Source organism: Peromyscus maniculatus, chromosome 12 (genome assembly GCF_049852395.1).
Source record: "Peromyscus maniculatus bairdii isolate BWxNUB_F1_BW_parent chromosome 12, HU_Pman_BW_mat_3.1, whole genome shotgun sequence".
In the NCBI taxonomy this organism is placed as follows: Eukaryota; Metazoa; Chordata; class Mammalia; order Rodentia; family Cricetidae; genus Peromyscus; species Peromyscus maniculatus.
This window is the reverse complement of record NC_134863.1, coordinates 49,179,295-49,196,448: the sequence shown is the minus strand read 5'-3', so window position 1 is coordinate 49,196,448 and position 17,154 is coordinate 49,179,295. Positions and strand designations below refer to the sequence as shown.

At 36.8% G+C, this 17,154-nt stretch overlaps 1 protein-coding gene across 1 annotated transcript; it reads right to left on the bottom strand.

The window, feature by feature from the left end:
* Positions 1-6,387: 6,387 nt before the first annotated feature.
* LOC102908784 (olfactory receptor 5K17) lies at positions 6,388-7,341 on the bottom strand. Its single transcript, XM_006981587.2, has one exon. It carries the CDS (start codon positions 7,339-7,341, stop codon positions 6,388-6,390), a length of 954 nt encoding a protein of 317 aa, XP_006981649.1.
* Between the last annotated feature and the right edge of the window lie 9,813 nt (positions 7,342-17,154).

Below are 17,154 nucleotides of genomic sequence, written 5' to 3'. Positions count from 1 at the left end.
GAGGAGGAAGATTCAATAACCCCTTTCTACTATCCTTTACCTCTAAAGCCAGAGCCATATGGCAGAAACTGTCAAGTTCTGCTGCTTGCTGGTGCTGGAACATGGCCCCCTCTTTCAAATACATCTTTACCAGCTTTCCATTTTCAAAGATTTCCTTCACTGCCTAAGCTTGGCTGTCCTGGAATGCTCTACAGACCAGATTGGCCTAAAACTTAAAGATCTGCTTGTCTTTACCTCCAGAGTGTTGAGATGAAAGGAGGCATGAACTACCACACCCAGACCGAAATGTTAATTCATTTTCACAACTTGGAAGCTTAATTGCGTGGGATTGTTCCTTGTGGTCACCACTCCCTTCATTCTATCTAGCACCAGGCTTTAATCTGTTTATCTCATTGAACACGGAATTCATCTCCATTCCACTTCCTGGTGCACCTTTTATCCTCAAATTATACATTTTGTAACTTTCCTTTGTCAGCTTGCTCCTTTTCATTATAGGCCTTTGAAAAAATGAACACTAATGACCCCATGACAGAGTCAGTACTAGCCTGTTTTGAAATTTATGCCAACACAATTATCCAAAACTCTTCAATTCAGCCTCAGCAAACTTTTCAGACAAGGGCAAAAAGCAGCCACATTCCTCCCCAAAATCTCACAAGAATAGTCTCTAGGCCTCATACTAATATTCTTATCCTCAGAAACCACTTGAACCAGGCCCCTACTGTTCAAATCAACCTCAGTACCATGTCTTCCATGCTCCTACAGGGATGGCCCATTAAGCTCTACTAAAGCATTCCACTGCTTTCCTAATCCAAACTCCCCAAATCTACATTCCTCTAAACAAAAGTATGGTCAGGTCTATCACAGCAATACTGCAGTCCCTGGTAACAACTTCTGTCTTAGGGTTTCTACAGCTGTGAAAGGACACCATGAATACAACAACTCTTATAAAGGAAAATATTTAATTTAATTGGAGCTGGCTTATAGTTTCAGAGATTTAGTCCATTATCACCATGGTAGAAAGCATGGTGACATGCAGGCAGACATGGTACTGGAACATGAGAAGTTCTACATCTGGGTTCACAAGCAGCAGGAAGACAATGCCACACTATGTGTGGCTTGAGTTTCTGAGACCTCAAATCTACCCCCTGATGACATACCTCTTCCAGAAGAGCCACACCTACTCCAACGAGGCCACACCTCCTAATAGGGCCACTCCCTGTAGCCAAGCATTCAAACACCTCTGACACTCTAAGCTAGCCCTAATTAAATGTGTTCCTTTATAAGAATTGCCTTGGGCCAGGAGGCAGTGGTTCATGCCTTTAATCCGAGTACTTGGGAGGCAGAGCCAGGCAGATCTTTGTGAGTTCTAGGCCAGCCTGTCTACAGAGCAAGATCCAGGACAGGTACCAAAACAACACAGAGAAACACTGTCCCAACAAACAAACAAACAACAAAAAAAGAGTTGCCTTGGTCATGGTGTATCTTCACAGCAATAGAAAGCCTAACTTTGAGAGACTCCATTATCTATGGCCTTGCCTTCTCATCTTTTCAGAGTGCACAGTTCCCATTTCCAACTGTTTCTTGGGGGGGAGGAGCCATTCCTATTTAAGCCACCACAAAGGCAAAACAATGAAGTTTAAAATTAAGAATATAATAATATGACACAAAAAAAGCAAAAGGGGAGATAAAACAAGGTGAGGACAGCCAAGACTGTGGAATGAAAATACCAAAATAATAATGAGAGAAAGCAAACAAAAATTTTTAAAAATTAAGAATAATTACCAACACTCCTTTATAAGAATATAGAGTAGAAGACACTTTGATTCTTTCTCTCAAGATACTAGTTCTGAAGTTTACAAGGAACAGGAATGGAGGTGGCCTAAGATGCTGCTTCAATGTTCCAGATGTGTTAACCCAAAGAAGCATCCATGGATGCTGGGCCTTGCTCTGTTTTGCCTGCCTTGGCCATGAATAAAGACAACAACCACAGCGGGGATGAACTTATATTTCCAAATGTGAGCCTGGCAACGCAGTGAGTAGAAAAGCAATCTTAAATCCATTCCTGCCAGCCATGACAGAGGAAGAGCCTTTGATATTCTCTCGAGGCAGTGGCATTTGGCCTAAACAAAGATGTGAGGGATGCATAAAGAACACATGCTTTGCTACCCAAAGTCTCTGGGGCTCTGTGTGCTGGGTGACAAAACCAAAGCAATCTGCACTGATGGAACAGGCAGCAAGGATTGAGTGATCCTCACTGTCTAGTCATGCCAGTCTCTGCCACAGGCCCCTCCACTACCCACACATAGTTCAGTTCATTCATCTTCCTGGACATTGAACCTTTATTCCCAAACAGAAGCACCCTCTACTTTCCTCTGCAAAAGAGCTCCACTTCCTGCTGTATAGATTTGTGATTCTGCACCCAAGTTTCTACTGGTTTCCTGACTTCACACTAATACTGTGCGTGGTCCCATGTCTTGATACTAAACAGCAGAGGAGATATAAAAATACATCTGGTTCTGACCCCTCCACCCTAGCTATGCATTTGTCAGTAAAAAAAAACCCACCTTAGCGCCAGTGAGCGAGCTAGCAACCAGGGAATTCCTTTTCCTGTGCCTTCTTGTTGCAGAGAGAAATTTCAGGTCTCCCATTATTATTTACTTTACAAATCACAGTTTCTGCTGTGGTGGCACTGACAGAGACCTTCCTTTCTCTTTTGCTTGTGGCTCAGCTGAGGGGAGGGGTTGACTGGAGGAGTGCCCTTCCTGCTGTGTTCCAGTGCTAATGTCAGGTTCTTTTTGCTGTTGAAAACCTGTACTGTCTGCTGTTTATTGTTCTCATATGGCTTTCTGCTCAAGGCTATTGTTTCTGTCCCCGCAGCATCACACCTTTATTCCCCCAATCCATGGAGATGCCAGGATGTGTTGTGTGTCTCTAACAGGGCATTTTCTTTCTCTCAAATATTTTTCGTAATTACTGATCTGATATTAAAATATTTCCACAATTTATGATACTCCTCCCTCTATGGAATAAGTCATATAAGTCCCCTCTCTTTAAATTTTATGTATATTTGTTTTTTACTTTCTAATGAATGGTATGGGAAGGAAATAGACAACTTCCATTAGTGAAACCAAGCATCCTTACTTTTAGTCAAACAAGCTAAGCTATGAACAACAGCAGTAAGTCATGTTGATGCAAGTACCCTTAAGGGAATAAGCATACTTAAATTCTATGATAATCTATTCCAAAAAGATAAATCTAATGATGGAAAAATATGAGAAAGGTCCAAATAAAAATGATATAAGATGTATGGGCAGAACTCTTCTCAAGTGTCAAGATCATCTATGACAAGGACAGTCTAAAGCCCTGCCACATTGTATAAGAAATTAAGCAGAGTTGACAGCTAAAGGCAAGTTTTGTATCTGTTGAGATTTGCTTTGTGGCCAAGTATGTGGTCAATTTTAGAGAAAGTTCCATGGGATGCTGAGAAGAAGGTTGGAATAACCTCCTGTGTTCTATCAGACCACCATGGTTTAAAGTTAGATTTCAACAACAACAAAAACTACAGAAAACCTACAATCTCATGGAAACTGAATAATGCTCAACTGAATCACCAATGGGTTAAGGAAGAAATTAAAGACTTCCTAGAGATTAATGAAAATGAAGACACCACATACCCAAACTTATGGGACATTATGAAAGCAGTGCTAAGAGGGAAATTTATATCACTAAATGCCCACATAAAGAAGTTGGAGAAATCTCACACTAGTGACTTAACAGCACACCTGAAAGCTCTAGAACAAGAAGAAGCAAAGTCTCCCAGGAAGAATAGACGCCAGGATATTATCAAAGTGAGAAGTGAAATCAATAAAAAAATAAATAAAGGCAAGTTGACTTCTTAAACTGAAACATGGGCAAAAATTGACATTAATGGAAAAATGGATTAAAATTCAAAATGAAGCCTACAGATAATAGTATTGTATTAATGTATTAACATCAAACTCTGTATTATCAATTTGTTTGTTCACAATCTAATGCCATTAATAACAATGTTATCATGCATGGAGGAAAGGCTAGGAGGTCTCAACCCTATACAAAGAAACCTCAAGCAACTATGAAGTGCTGAGAATGTGGAAAATAGTTTCACCCAGATAAGAGTAGTGGTAACATTTGGTTACCATTACATGATGTTCATTCCTAAAAACATACATTCAAGTAATGTTATACAGACTGAGAAGGTTGGATTTACATATTTAGGAATTTATATGTGTGTTGAATATGCATTTATATATACAAATATGTATACCTATGCATATAGATACATATATGCATAAACACATGTATGTGTGAAATAACAATTAATGAAAAATGAGGCCACAAATTTGAAGTTTAAAACTTCTAGCTTATGTATCTACTAATCTAATATAAGCTGAGGAAATGAGTAAAAGAATCTAAAAATTTCTATGATTTACATATTATTAATAATTTCATGATATTAATAAAAATATTCTGAAGGAAGACAACTAAGTTTATACAGTAGGTTTTCTCTATTACTGTATTTGCTTTACAAAAGGGGGAAAAAGAGAAGGAAACATTTCTGAAAAAAGTTAATGCCTAGAAAATTTAGATTTGAACATTCTGGAAAAATAACACAAATTTTTTTCCATTAGATAAATAAAATTAACCAAAGAATATTGCACATTAAACCATTCAATTTCTGGATTATATTAGTTTACTGAATTTGAAATTATAGTAGTAAAGAAAAATTTCATGAGAATAGTGAAAGAATAGAACAGTTCATTTTTTTCTTTTTTTTAGTGTTAATTATTTAATGTTCAAACGAGCATATTATATTAATATATAATAGACAATCTATTTGAAAACACAATTAATTACACTTTGCAAATTTTTTTTCACTTAGAAATATTCTTACATTTCTCTAAAAGTATATGTAATCAGATGTTAACTGAGCACAAATTTCATTGAAAATAATGCAAAACAAATGCAGAACACCTGGGAACTTGATAAATAGACCATACAACAGCCACACAATGGGGTACTGTCATATTTGCTAAAAAGAAATTTTGTATGTACTTAAACAAACGATTATCAATTTAACCTTTTAGGTTCAATGTCAAGAACAAACAGAATTATCCACTACAGTTTAACTGTATGACATATATAGTAACAGTCATCAGAAACTTCCATCGGAAACAGTCAGAAGCATGGTGAAGATTTGTTTTGTACTAAAACAAACTGCAAGGGCAGAATAATTAAAACCTATAGAAGAATATACAATTTTTTTCCATACAACAAATTTATGTGAGGATTTTCCTGTTACAATCAAAGATAGTAGTGTATTGATAAATGCAACTGACCAACATGACACTCAGATATAAATTTCTAGTACTACAGTCATTCCATTGTTTCCTTTATTCAAATTCAGTCAAAGCTTTACTTAAAGTTCACCTTTAATCCACGAGTGAGCATTATTCAAAACCTAGTAGTTTTCATTAGATAAAAGCTTATTCTAACTATCAGGAATATTGTACATATTTTTGCAAAGACTCTCCCATCACCAAATAGGTGTCTAAATTTTACAGATGAATGCTCCTGGTGCTATTAAATGATATTCAATTAATTCCCATCCTGGTTGTATTCTATTTATTTTAAACCTCTCCTCCCATAAGATTGTGCAAAATTTCATTTATACTCTAAGTCATGTATGACTTCAGCTTGAGACATAGATATAAGTATTGTTTCTGACATTGGAATGAGCAAAGCATAACAGATAATAACATGCCTGATTACTAAAGTATAAGGTGTAAATTCTGCTACATTTCTATGCATTAGAAACATCAGAATCCGTGAATTTTAATATAAAATACAATGAAGTATATCAAATGAGATTCCCTTATCTCGCCTAGTAATAATGTGGTTAACTCTCAATATAAACACTTTGAATGGCAAAAAAAAAAAAAAAAACCTTTGCCTTGCTAAGTTTCAAGAATATCTCCTTGGATTTCAGAATTTCATTGAACTTTCCTATACTTTCTTCCATTACTGACTTTACAATATCAATGTCTTGGTGGTCACTTTACCTATTCAGAGGGACTGATCCATTTGGAGGCCCCTCAGCCTTTGGTTCATAGTTCATGTGTTTCCATTCGTTTGGCTATTTGTCCCTGTGCTTTATCCACTGCTGGTGGGAATGCAAGCATTTTTTTCTTGTTATATAGTTCAGATTAATAGTTGACAAATTATTTTGGAACTGTATTTGTGTGCTGTTTAATAAATACAGTCCAATGATTTGAAAATTAACACTTTATATAAACCACATTTTCAATTTTCTGTATTTCATATTCATAAAGTTATTTTAATGAGTTAAAATTAATGTGCTGTAGGTGCTGAAGAGTTTTTTAAAATACTATACATTTTCATAACTTTCTTAACAGCATTTAAAACCTCCTTATTTCTCAGACTGTAAATAAAAGGGTTTAACAAAGGAATTATTATTGTATAAAATACAGCCACTGGTATATCTTTATTACCATCTTCAGATGGCCCAATATACATGAGAAGGCAGATGTAGAATATTGACACAGAAAGAAAGTGGGATGCACAAGTAGAAAATGCTTTTCCTCTTCCATCCTTCGATTTCATCTTGAAAATAGTAAATAGAATGCAGAAATAAGATGCCAAGATAGTGGTAATGGTAAAGACTTGAATTGGCATTGAAAAAATATATATCATTAGTTCATTGATAAAAGGGTCCGTACAAGAGAGCCTATAGAGTGGAAGAATGTCACAGAAGAAATGATCTATATGATTTGATTTACAGAAATTTAATCTTAACAGACAGCCTGTCTGAATCATGGAATGCAAGTTGCTGGCTAGGAAAGTGGCTATACTCATTTGAAAGGAGAGCTTCTTGGACATCATGGTGTGGTACTGCAGTGGGTTGCATATGGCCACATAACGATCATAGGCCATTGCTGCCAGAAGAAAGCAGTCTGCAGTTTCAGCAAAACAGAGAAAATAGAACTGTACCATGCATTCACAGAGAGAAATCCTTCTGTCCTTAGAAAAGAAGTTCTCTAGCATCTTGGGAGTGATGGTGCATGAGCAGCAGGAATCCATGAGAGCCAGGTTGCCCAGAAAGATGTACATGGGTGTGTGAAGACGGTGTTCCATGTAGATCAAGACAACCAGCCCAAGATTTCCCACCATGGTCACCAGGTAGATGACAGAGAACAGCAGGAAAAGGAGGATCTTCAGGTCTGGGTGATCTGAGAATCCAAGCAGGATGAACTCTGTTGTCAAAGAATGATTTTCCTTCATCATTCCTGATCTGTGCTGAGACAAAATTATAAAATAATTCAGCTGCAATTACAAGCAGAATTCATCTAATTTCCCAGATCTAATTTCAATATGAATGTAGAAGTACTTATACATCATCCTCTCCTGTCTCCTGAAGAGCAGCATGCCTAGCTTAGGTCATTGTGCAAAATTACCCATAGATAGTGCACAAGGGGCTGTCCTGAAATGGCTGTGGAACTCCTAGAGTGAAACTCAGCTGCATGAGCTAGCCTGTACCCAAGAACAAATTCATGGTCTGTCAATTGCTATTTCCCATCTTGAAAGGTTTGTTTGTTTTGCTTTGTTTGTTTTTTTTTTTTTCAAGACAAGGTTTCTCTGGGGTTGTTTTGGTGCCTGTCCTGGATCTCGCTCTGTAGGCCAGGCTGGCCTCGAACTCACAGAAATCTGCCTGGCTCTGCCTCCCAGAGTGTTCAGATTAAAGGCGTGTGCCACCGCCGCACAGGTGAAAGTTCTTATAAGAGCATTCTCCAGGCAAAAATCATTCTAAGTATTGTATTATGGGATCCAAATAATGATGAAAAATTAATTAGCTCTTGAATCAGGATGGTTTGGAATAAATGAATTTCTCCAGCTTGCAGTTTTCCCACATTAAGTAATATTTGGATATTTTCAGAATTTCTTAATCCTTTAAGGCAGTGTAAGAATATATAGCATCATTACATTATATCTTTTTACTTACAAATCACTTTTATACTGATTTTAACCTAGCCTAGTTCCTACTCATCTCATTTGTCAGGCTTTCTTCATTATCTGAGTATCCTAACAGTTGTTCTAGTTTTAAGGCTCTTAGAGGTATAGTTAACATGAGACTGTGTGGCAAAGTGTCTACTCCCAGATAAATATTGCCCATTCTAAATACCCAACTTATATAACTCCAACTCATTCAGAAGAAACCAATAACTTCATTTCTTGTTAAGTGTGTTAGACGATTTCCACTTAGTGGATTATTGAAATCTATGAAGTCATTTGTTTCTAATCTACTATATTTTGGATTTCAATGATCACTCTGATTTATTATTGTATACTGTTGTAGTACGACCAGTATAACATTGTAGTGTTTTAAGGCAGAAACAGTATGGGATTCAAAGAATGATGCAATTATCTTTTTCCATATGAAATAATAAATATCTCTGGGCTTAGCACATTATAGGTAGAACATTTTGGAGAAGATCATATTGTAGTTTTTCTGCAGGCATCTTAATTATTTTATTTTGAAAGTTGCTTTATGTTAATTAACTCACAAATAAAACCATCAAATAGGTGGTTTAAGGACATTCAAACCCTTTCCAAGACCCAGACTCTGTACATTTAAAATAATCACAGTGAAACAATGGTGATTTGCTTAGGATTTTAAACTTTCCAAACTGTATTTTTTTTTTAAAAAAGGAACACATTGTAATTAGCATTTAAATGACCTTTCTTCTAAACTGAACTTAACATACTATTTTGCTCCTCAATCACACAAAATATGATTAATTTTTCTATCATCTTATACTAAAAGATATAATCAAATGAATAAAATAAGACATTTCAATTTCAGATCTATATCATTTTATGATATCCCTTTGACTTAAAGGGTTTTGAAAAGATATTTAAAGAACTGTGAAAGACCTATCTTTTATTATTTTACCACAGCATAATAGGGAAATCAACTGGAAATATTTAGGTGTAGTTTTCAAAAGTTATTTTTTATTTAGAAGATCTAATAGAATAAAACAACTGAAAATTCATTTTCCCTTCTCTAGTACAAAATACAAATATTCCCCTGAATCAGAAATCTGTTTTACTGCACATCCTCAAATTATTTTACAGAGTCATTAATAACTTACCTGGACATTTGCTTATAAATTGTAGTACTTTTGAAGTCAGATCGACTGGATAACTTATTTAATATCTCATTATATCTTGCCAGAATATGTTCAATTTAGACACATGAAAATTAAGTAGATAAACTGTAAAAACAATAAAAAACATTGAAGTGCTTTAGACATCTAGATTTCTTTATGTTTCTAAGTAAATTAAAATCCACCCTCATATTTTGAGTTTATGGACATGCATTTTATATGAATGGCTTCCCATATGATGTATCTTTTAGTTTTAGGATATTCAGAATAAATATATTGTCTTTAAAACATTGGGGAAATAATTTTGAATATCTAGGACACCTTCTTTCCACATGTGTCAGTGTCATTAATTAGCCAGCATCAGGGCAGGATAACGTTCTGTTGATTCTACAGGGATTTCATTGGCTTGATTTGCGCATTTCTGTAGAGACTCCTTATTGGAGAGCCTGATTCCAAATCTCCAGTGAATCAAACAGCATTAATTGAAGATGGACTGAATATAAATGAATGAGATCTTGAAGGTAAATCAAACACCTTATTACTAGAGTTAACTCATAGATGTATGTGGTTTGTTCCACACTTGACTATACCATCATCTCTTATTTTACCTAGTTGAGAATTGTAACGGATACAAAATACTATCTATATGAATTACATAAAGTAACAAAAAGATTTCGATATATTGGGATGTGTGGATAAGAGGGGGAGGACCTGGTTCAATCAACCAGAATCACATTCATTCCTTTCACTACCTACAATGAGTCTGACCACATCCTACAGATCTGTTTTCTGAGACATCTCTGACATTGTGTTCCTTGGGACACTTGTGTAGGAAGATAACCAGAGTGAATTTGCAGGTAGTGGAAGAAAAGACCATGGTTACTATCCATCTCTTCCTTAGCTCCCCATCTAGAGGGTAAAAGTACATATCCAATTCTTTATAGACAAACCTCTATTATGTATTAAAAATGAAACTATACCACTTGTTGAGTGAAGGAGGCTAGACATAGAATGACAAGTACGGCTAAATCTCTTGTGGATAATCCAAAGAAATTGACACCACACAAGTGAGAGTAGAATGGTAGTTCCCAGAGGCTGGTAGGACAGGAGTTTGGTATAGGTGGGGAAAGTTAGATCAATGGGGAATGAGTTACAGCTAGATGGGACCAAGCAGCTCTATTGTGCTATTTCAGAATAGAGTGGGTCCATACAGATAACAAAAATGTACTTTAAGATTCAGAACGGGGAAGGGAATCTGAATTTTTTTTGAGACAGGATTTCTTTGTGTAGCCTTGGATATCCTAGAATTACTTCTGTAGACTAGGCTAGCCTTGAACTCACAATGATCTGCCTGCCTCTGCCTCCTGGGTGCTGGGATTAAATGCATGTGCTGCCATTGCCTGTCTGGAATTTTGAAATTTTAACATGAATAAATGATAATATCTTTAGTAAGTGTCTTTAACTTAATTTAAACATTGAACATGTATTATAACTTAAAATGATAACCCATTAACATATACCATTTATGTCTTATATGTTTGTTAAAATAAATTAACATTTGCCTCATTGCCGTATTGTTTTTGTACATTGTTACTGGCAATTTGCAAACCTTGTGAATTTTTTGAGACATGTTCTCACTATATAGCCAAATCTAAACTCCACCATCACCTCCCTAAGCTCTGAAATTGTAGGTATATGCCAGCAAGCCTAGTCCTCAGGCTGATATATTTACTGATTAAGAAAAAAAAGCCTTTTGTCACTAATATACACTGTATTTTGATTAAATCCAGTCTCATTGCCTCCCCCACAATCTCTTTACTATCCATACACATGACCACTTTTCCCTCACCAATTCAAATTTTCCCTCCCTCCCCCCCCCCTGTTTCCTCTCTCTCTTGAACACTGAGTTCACTCACTATTGCCTATATGTGGACATATGTTGGACCACATGTTAGAGCATGGGTAGCTTTTACGATGCTGCATCCGTGGAGAAAACTTACTGTCCCTCCTTCATCAGCTATCAAATGACAATACCTTCTCAGGTAAATAACCCCTCCACCACCCATGTTGGCCCCCTGGCTGGCATGATCTCTTCGAGGTCTTGGTTGGTTTATGTATATGCAATCATAGTTGCTATGAGGCCATGTGCAACGATCCTGCCATGCCCAACAAATACTGTTTCACTGCAGATGCCCATAACTTCTGGCTCTTACAACCTTTTCATTCCTTCTTCCATGATGATCCTTGAGCCTTAGGGCTAAAGAGTGTGATATAGGTGTCTCATTAAAAATAAGACTATTCTCTTATTCTTCTACATGCTGACCACTTGTGGATTTCTAGTGTTAATCACCATCTACTATAAAAAAAATGAACTCTGGTGAGGGTTGAGAGATGCACTAATTTATAGGCATAATTTTGACCAATAGGTTTAGACTAGTTGCTGCGTGTATTTAGTAGAATAATGGTATTGATTTCTTCCCCAGGGCCTATGACCTCACCAGTTTGGGTCCAGTTAACAGTATGAGGCATGAATTCTGTTTCACAGAAAGGGCTTTAAATTCCATCAGAACATAGTTATTCCCGTAACAGTCATGCCACAATTGCACCAGAGGGCAGATTTTGCCAGGCCTGTTATTGTAGCTTGTGGAGGTCACAGCTGTGTGAGATTATCAATTATTTTTTTCTTCCCTGATAGCATAAGTAAAACTTTCCAGCAATATAGACAAGTCAGTAGGATTGAAGTTTCCAACTTGGTATCCACTTTATTTCTCCATGACCTATGACCCTAGTATACATCTTGATTATAGAGTCCCACTATCCAATCCTGAAAGATTTCCAAGAGCAATGGCAAAGGCTTATGTAGCAGGAATCTTCAAAGTTCTTATTAGTAAAATCAAACCTGAGGCCAGTTATTGGGGTGAACGCTGGAAGATCAGAGAAGCAGAACAAGCCACAGCCACCTCACCTCGCCAGTTCCTCAACTGATCCTGTTTCCTCAGACTGGAAGCTTCTGTGTCCTCATCTCAATGGCGCTCAGCTGAACTGTTGCTCGAAAGCCTGAATACTTAACCAGTCAAAAGCTTCTAGTTTCTGAACTTCACGCCTTATATACCTTTCTGCTTTCTGTCATCACTCCCTAGGATTGAAGGTGTGAGTCACCATGCTTGGCTGTATCCTTGAACACACAGAGATCCAGGTAGATCTCTGCCTCTGGAAAGCTAGGATTAAAGGCATGTGCTACCACTGCCTATCCTCTATGTCTAATATTGTGGCTGTTCTGTTCTGTGACCCCAGATAAGTTTATTAGCATGCACAATATTTTGGGGAACACAATACCACTACAGGCTTATAATATTTAGGGTATTCTATGTGTCCTTACTGCCAAACAAATTGAAAAGAAATTACTTAAAAAGAAATAATTTAAATTAATACATTTAATTTGATGGTGTCTGGTGTCTAAGAGTGGCTTTGGTTCCATACATGCATGAAACACTATTATACAGTGTCAGAATATGGTTCAAGGATGGATTTACATGCCAAGGATTCTTAATGCCTGTGAGAAAAGCCCAAGAAAACAAGACAAGAGTATTGTGAGCTCAGTTTGTTCAGAACATGGAACTGTTTTTGGAATGTGTTTTCACGTTCCTTCCAGGTGTAGCACATAAAAGTAAGTTTACTTCATTACAACTCAGTTGGCTATTGTTATTTGTTTATATGCCTCAATGGAAAAAACATGGTTTTTGCCATATGGTTTGCCCTTGTGATTGCACACCTTACTCGTGTGACTCCCCTTAACCCTCAGAGTATCAATTGTCTGATGCTCTGAATAATGTTGGTTATTGCATGAGAGTTTAGTCTACTTCATTTATCGGCTCCATTCTCCCAGGTCCCCAAAAATACAGTAACTTCATGTGAGACCTTTTTATATTTGTATATATAATATCTTAGGAAGCTTATTTATTAGTAGGTTTCCATACAGCATTTTCAGAAGTCTTTACTGTTAGTTACACACTCCTTCCTCTACCCTACTTCTTATCTTCCACCCAACCACTCTTGTTCCATAGCTCCTCTTTCTACTCCATACTATCTAAACTCTATACCCCTTTCCTTTAAATACAATTCCCAGTCCTCCTTACTTGTTTCCTGACTTCTATGGGCACTCAAATTTAAATATATACTTCCAAAAGAGTAAAATCTAGAATCCACATATTGAGAGAACATATGACACATGGATTTATGGGTATAGGTTGCCTCACTTAGAATGGTTATTTCTCGCTCCATCCGGAAATTAGACATCAAAACGACCAACAGTCCAATTAAGAAATGGGCTATAGAACTAAACAGAGAATTCTCAACAGAGGAAACTCAAATGGCTGAAAGACGTTTAAGGAATTGCTCAACATCCCTTAAGCACAGGGAAATGCAAATCAAAACAACTCTGAGATACCACCTTACGCCTGTCAGAATGGCTAAGATCAAAAACACTGAGGACACTTTATGCTGGAGAGGATGTGGAACTCAGGGAACTCTCCTTCACTGCTGGTGGGAATGCAAGGTTGTACAACCACTTTGGAAATCAATATGGCGCTTTCTTAGAAAATTGGGAATCAATCTCCCCCAAGATCCAGCTATACCACTCTTGGGTATATACCAGAGAAATGCTCAATCATACCACAAGAGCACTTGCTCAGCTATGTTTATATCAGCATTGTTTGTAATAGCCAAAACCTGGAAACAACCTAGATTGCCCTTCAACTGAAGAATGGATAAATAAATTGTGGCACATATACACAATGGAATACTACTCACCAGAGAAAAGCAATGACATCATGAGCTTTGCAGGCAAATGGATGGATCTAGAAAAAATCATCCTGAGTGAGGTAACCCAGACTCAGAAAGACAAATATGGTATGTACTCACTCATAGGAGGATACTAGATGTGGAACAAGGATGACTGGACTGCTACTTTTCATTTATAATTAACCAATATTCTATTGTATTTAGGTATCTATTCTTAAGTAGATAGATATCTAGGTTGATTCAATTTTCCTGGTTCTTGTGAATAAAGCTTCAAGGTACATTAATGAGCAAGTATCTATATAATAGGAAAACTAAACACCAAGAAAAAACTCAATTAAAAATTGGTGCATAAAACTAAAAAGAAATTTCTCAAAAAAGAGGAAATACAAATGGTTGAGAAATAAATGTTCAGCATACTCAGTAATCAGGGAAATGCAAATTAATACTACTTAGAGTTTCCTTTTACCCTAGTCAAATGGCAAAGATCAAAACAAAAGAAATCAAAACAACATATGGCAACTAATTGTAGCATGGATGTGGGGAAAAAACTTATTCACTGTTCTTAGGAGTGCAAACAGGTACAGCTACTAGGGAAACCAATGTCTACGTGCCCCAGAGTGCCAGAAATAAATCTATTATATGATCCAATTGTACCTCCCCTGGCATTATTTCAATGGACTCTATATCTTAAAAGTGCTACACAACTTAAGTTTCTATTTTTGATCAAATATCAATTTTAGCTTATTAAATTTTGTCATTTAAAGATATAAGATAATGAGATAAATATTGGATATGAAGTTTGCATTTAATGTATTGTTCCTTTGACTTTGATCCATTTCAAGGACATGATTGTACTAATTTACTTAAATATCATTTTCCTATAAAGTGAGTTGTATTTCACTTTTATATGTCGGGAAACTAAAACAGGTACAAGTGAAATAACCATCTCAAATCTCATAGATAGTGAGAATTTCAACATTTCAAAGCAGAGTCTGTTATTCTAGTTAGGATATTACACTATATGGAATAAATCTCTTACGACTTGCAGTATCTTGCCTAACAAAGTCATTTGCAATCTACAATAAACAACCAATTATTCAACCTCTTTTTAAGTTAGACAGACAACAAGCTGCCTTGCTCTCATTAGTAATAACTCTGTAAACTATACAACAACTTCTCTAACAACCACTCAAATTCACTAAAGCCTTGACTAATAACTATCAGCTTACTGAGTTCTGTTCTTCTTTCCAACCTATGATCAGAGTGTGCTAAGTATGCCTGCCTAACCAATCATATTGAGTGTCTCACTTGTTTACACTTTTCAAAGGCAATAGTCTCCAATTGGAGCATATCTAATCCTACCCTTGTCCCACCCTGAATCTTTATTCTCCTCTGTCTATCTTTGACTTCTGCTAAATGCATCTAATTGTCATGGTTTTCCTTGCTGTAATACAATAATAAACAAATTGTTTGGTCAGTAGGATGGCCCAATGGGCTAAGGTACTTGTTGCCAAAGCTGAAATCCCCAGAACACACAAAGCAGTAAATTCTGATCTTCTCTACTGCTTTACTTCAAAGAAACTTTCCTTTCTACTTTAAAGTATGTGAGAGCTTTTATATCAATTTCTTGAAAAATAGGACAAGACCCTGAAAACAACTGCTCTAGAGTTGGACTGCCAATAGCACCTTTATACCTGGACGTTTTGGTGGCTGTAGTATGTCCAGTTTTTGAGATTCACTTTTCTATTAAATTAATGCAGTTAAGTTGGGTCTCTAATGGCCCTAATCTCTTCAGTTGCTAAAATTTCTTTCATCACAGCTTCACTTCTGTTTCTTTTGTGGCTAAGTGACGTTGTTAAAACCTCCTGCCCTGACTTTTGCTCCCAAATCCCCCTGTAAGTCTAGTAGAAAGAATCCAGCTATATCCGTGTCACAGCCTGAATCCCAAGCTTCCTTCTCATTTCTTCAACTGTGGTAATTACTCCATCACCTTTAAACCAGCTTCTCATAAAATCTCAGTATTTGGAAAATATGTAGAGATGCTTGTATTAGTCACAGTTCAGTGGTTGTAACACAACAACCGACACAAGCAGTTTGATGGAATTGTTTTGGCTCACAGTGTGAAGGTGTGGTCTGTTGTGGTAGGGAAGGCATGGTGACAGGAAAATGAGACAGCTCTTCACATAGTGTTCACAGCAAAGAAGAGAGAGAGATGAATGATGAGTTTCCACTTTTCTTTCTTTCTTTCTTTCTTTCTTTCTTTCTTTTTTTTGGCGGGGGGGGGGGGGTGTTTCGAGACAGGGTTTCTCTGTGTAGCTTTGTGCCTTTCCTGGAACTCACTTTGTAGACCAGCCTGACCTCGAACTCACAGAGATCCACCTGCCTCTGCCTCCCGAGTGCTGGGATTAAAGGTGTGTGCCACCACCACCCAGCTCCTTTTCTTTTTTATTCAATCAAAGACCCAAGTCCAGAGAGAGATTCATATTTGAGTTGTTTAGAGTTTTTTTTTCAAGTTTACATAGATAATCATCTGAGAAGAGGGAACCTTAGTTGAGAATATGCCCCTATCATTTTGACCTATAAGCAAGCTTGTGGGACATTTTCTTAGTTGTCTATTCCTGTGGGAGTGCCCAGCCGGTTGTGGGTGGTGCCACCACTGGGCAGGTAGTCCTGGTTTAAACAAGAAAGAAAACTAAGCAAATCAGGAGATTAAACCAGTAAGAAGCATTCATCCATGGCCTCTGTTAAACTCCTGCTGCCAGGATCCTGTCCTCACTTACCTCAGTGATGGATCATTATTTGCAAATTTATATAAAACCTTTTCACCACCTCCTGCTTTTGCTTATGGTGTTTTATCATAGCAACGACAACCTAACTAAAACAACATTAAAGATGAGTTTCCTGACCTTAATTAAAAACCCTCTGGAAATACAATCAAAACACACCTATAGGTTTATTTTAGATGATTCTAAATTCTGTTAACAATTATAGTTAAAAATCATAGCCCCACCCTTTGTCAGTCTGTGTGCCCACACTCAAGCACAGAACTTATAAATCACCACATTCCACCCCTGATCCCCATAGGCTCACAATCTCACAATGCAAAACTCAGTATTCCAACTTCAGATGTTTC

Excerpts from the sequence above, each read along its gene's own strand:
- LOC102908784 (XM_006981587.2), bottom strand. The coding sequence starts at position 7,341 with ATGATGAAGGAAAATCATTCTTTGACAACAGAGTTCATCCTGCTTGGA.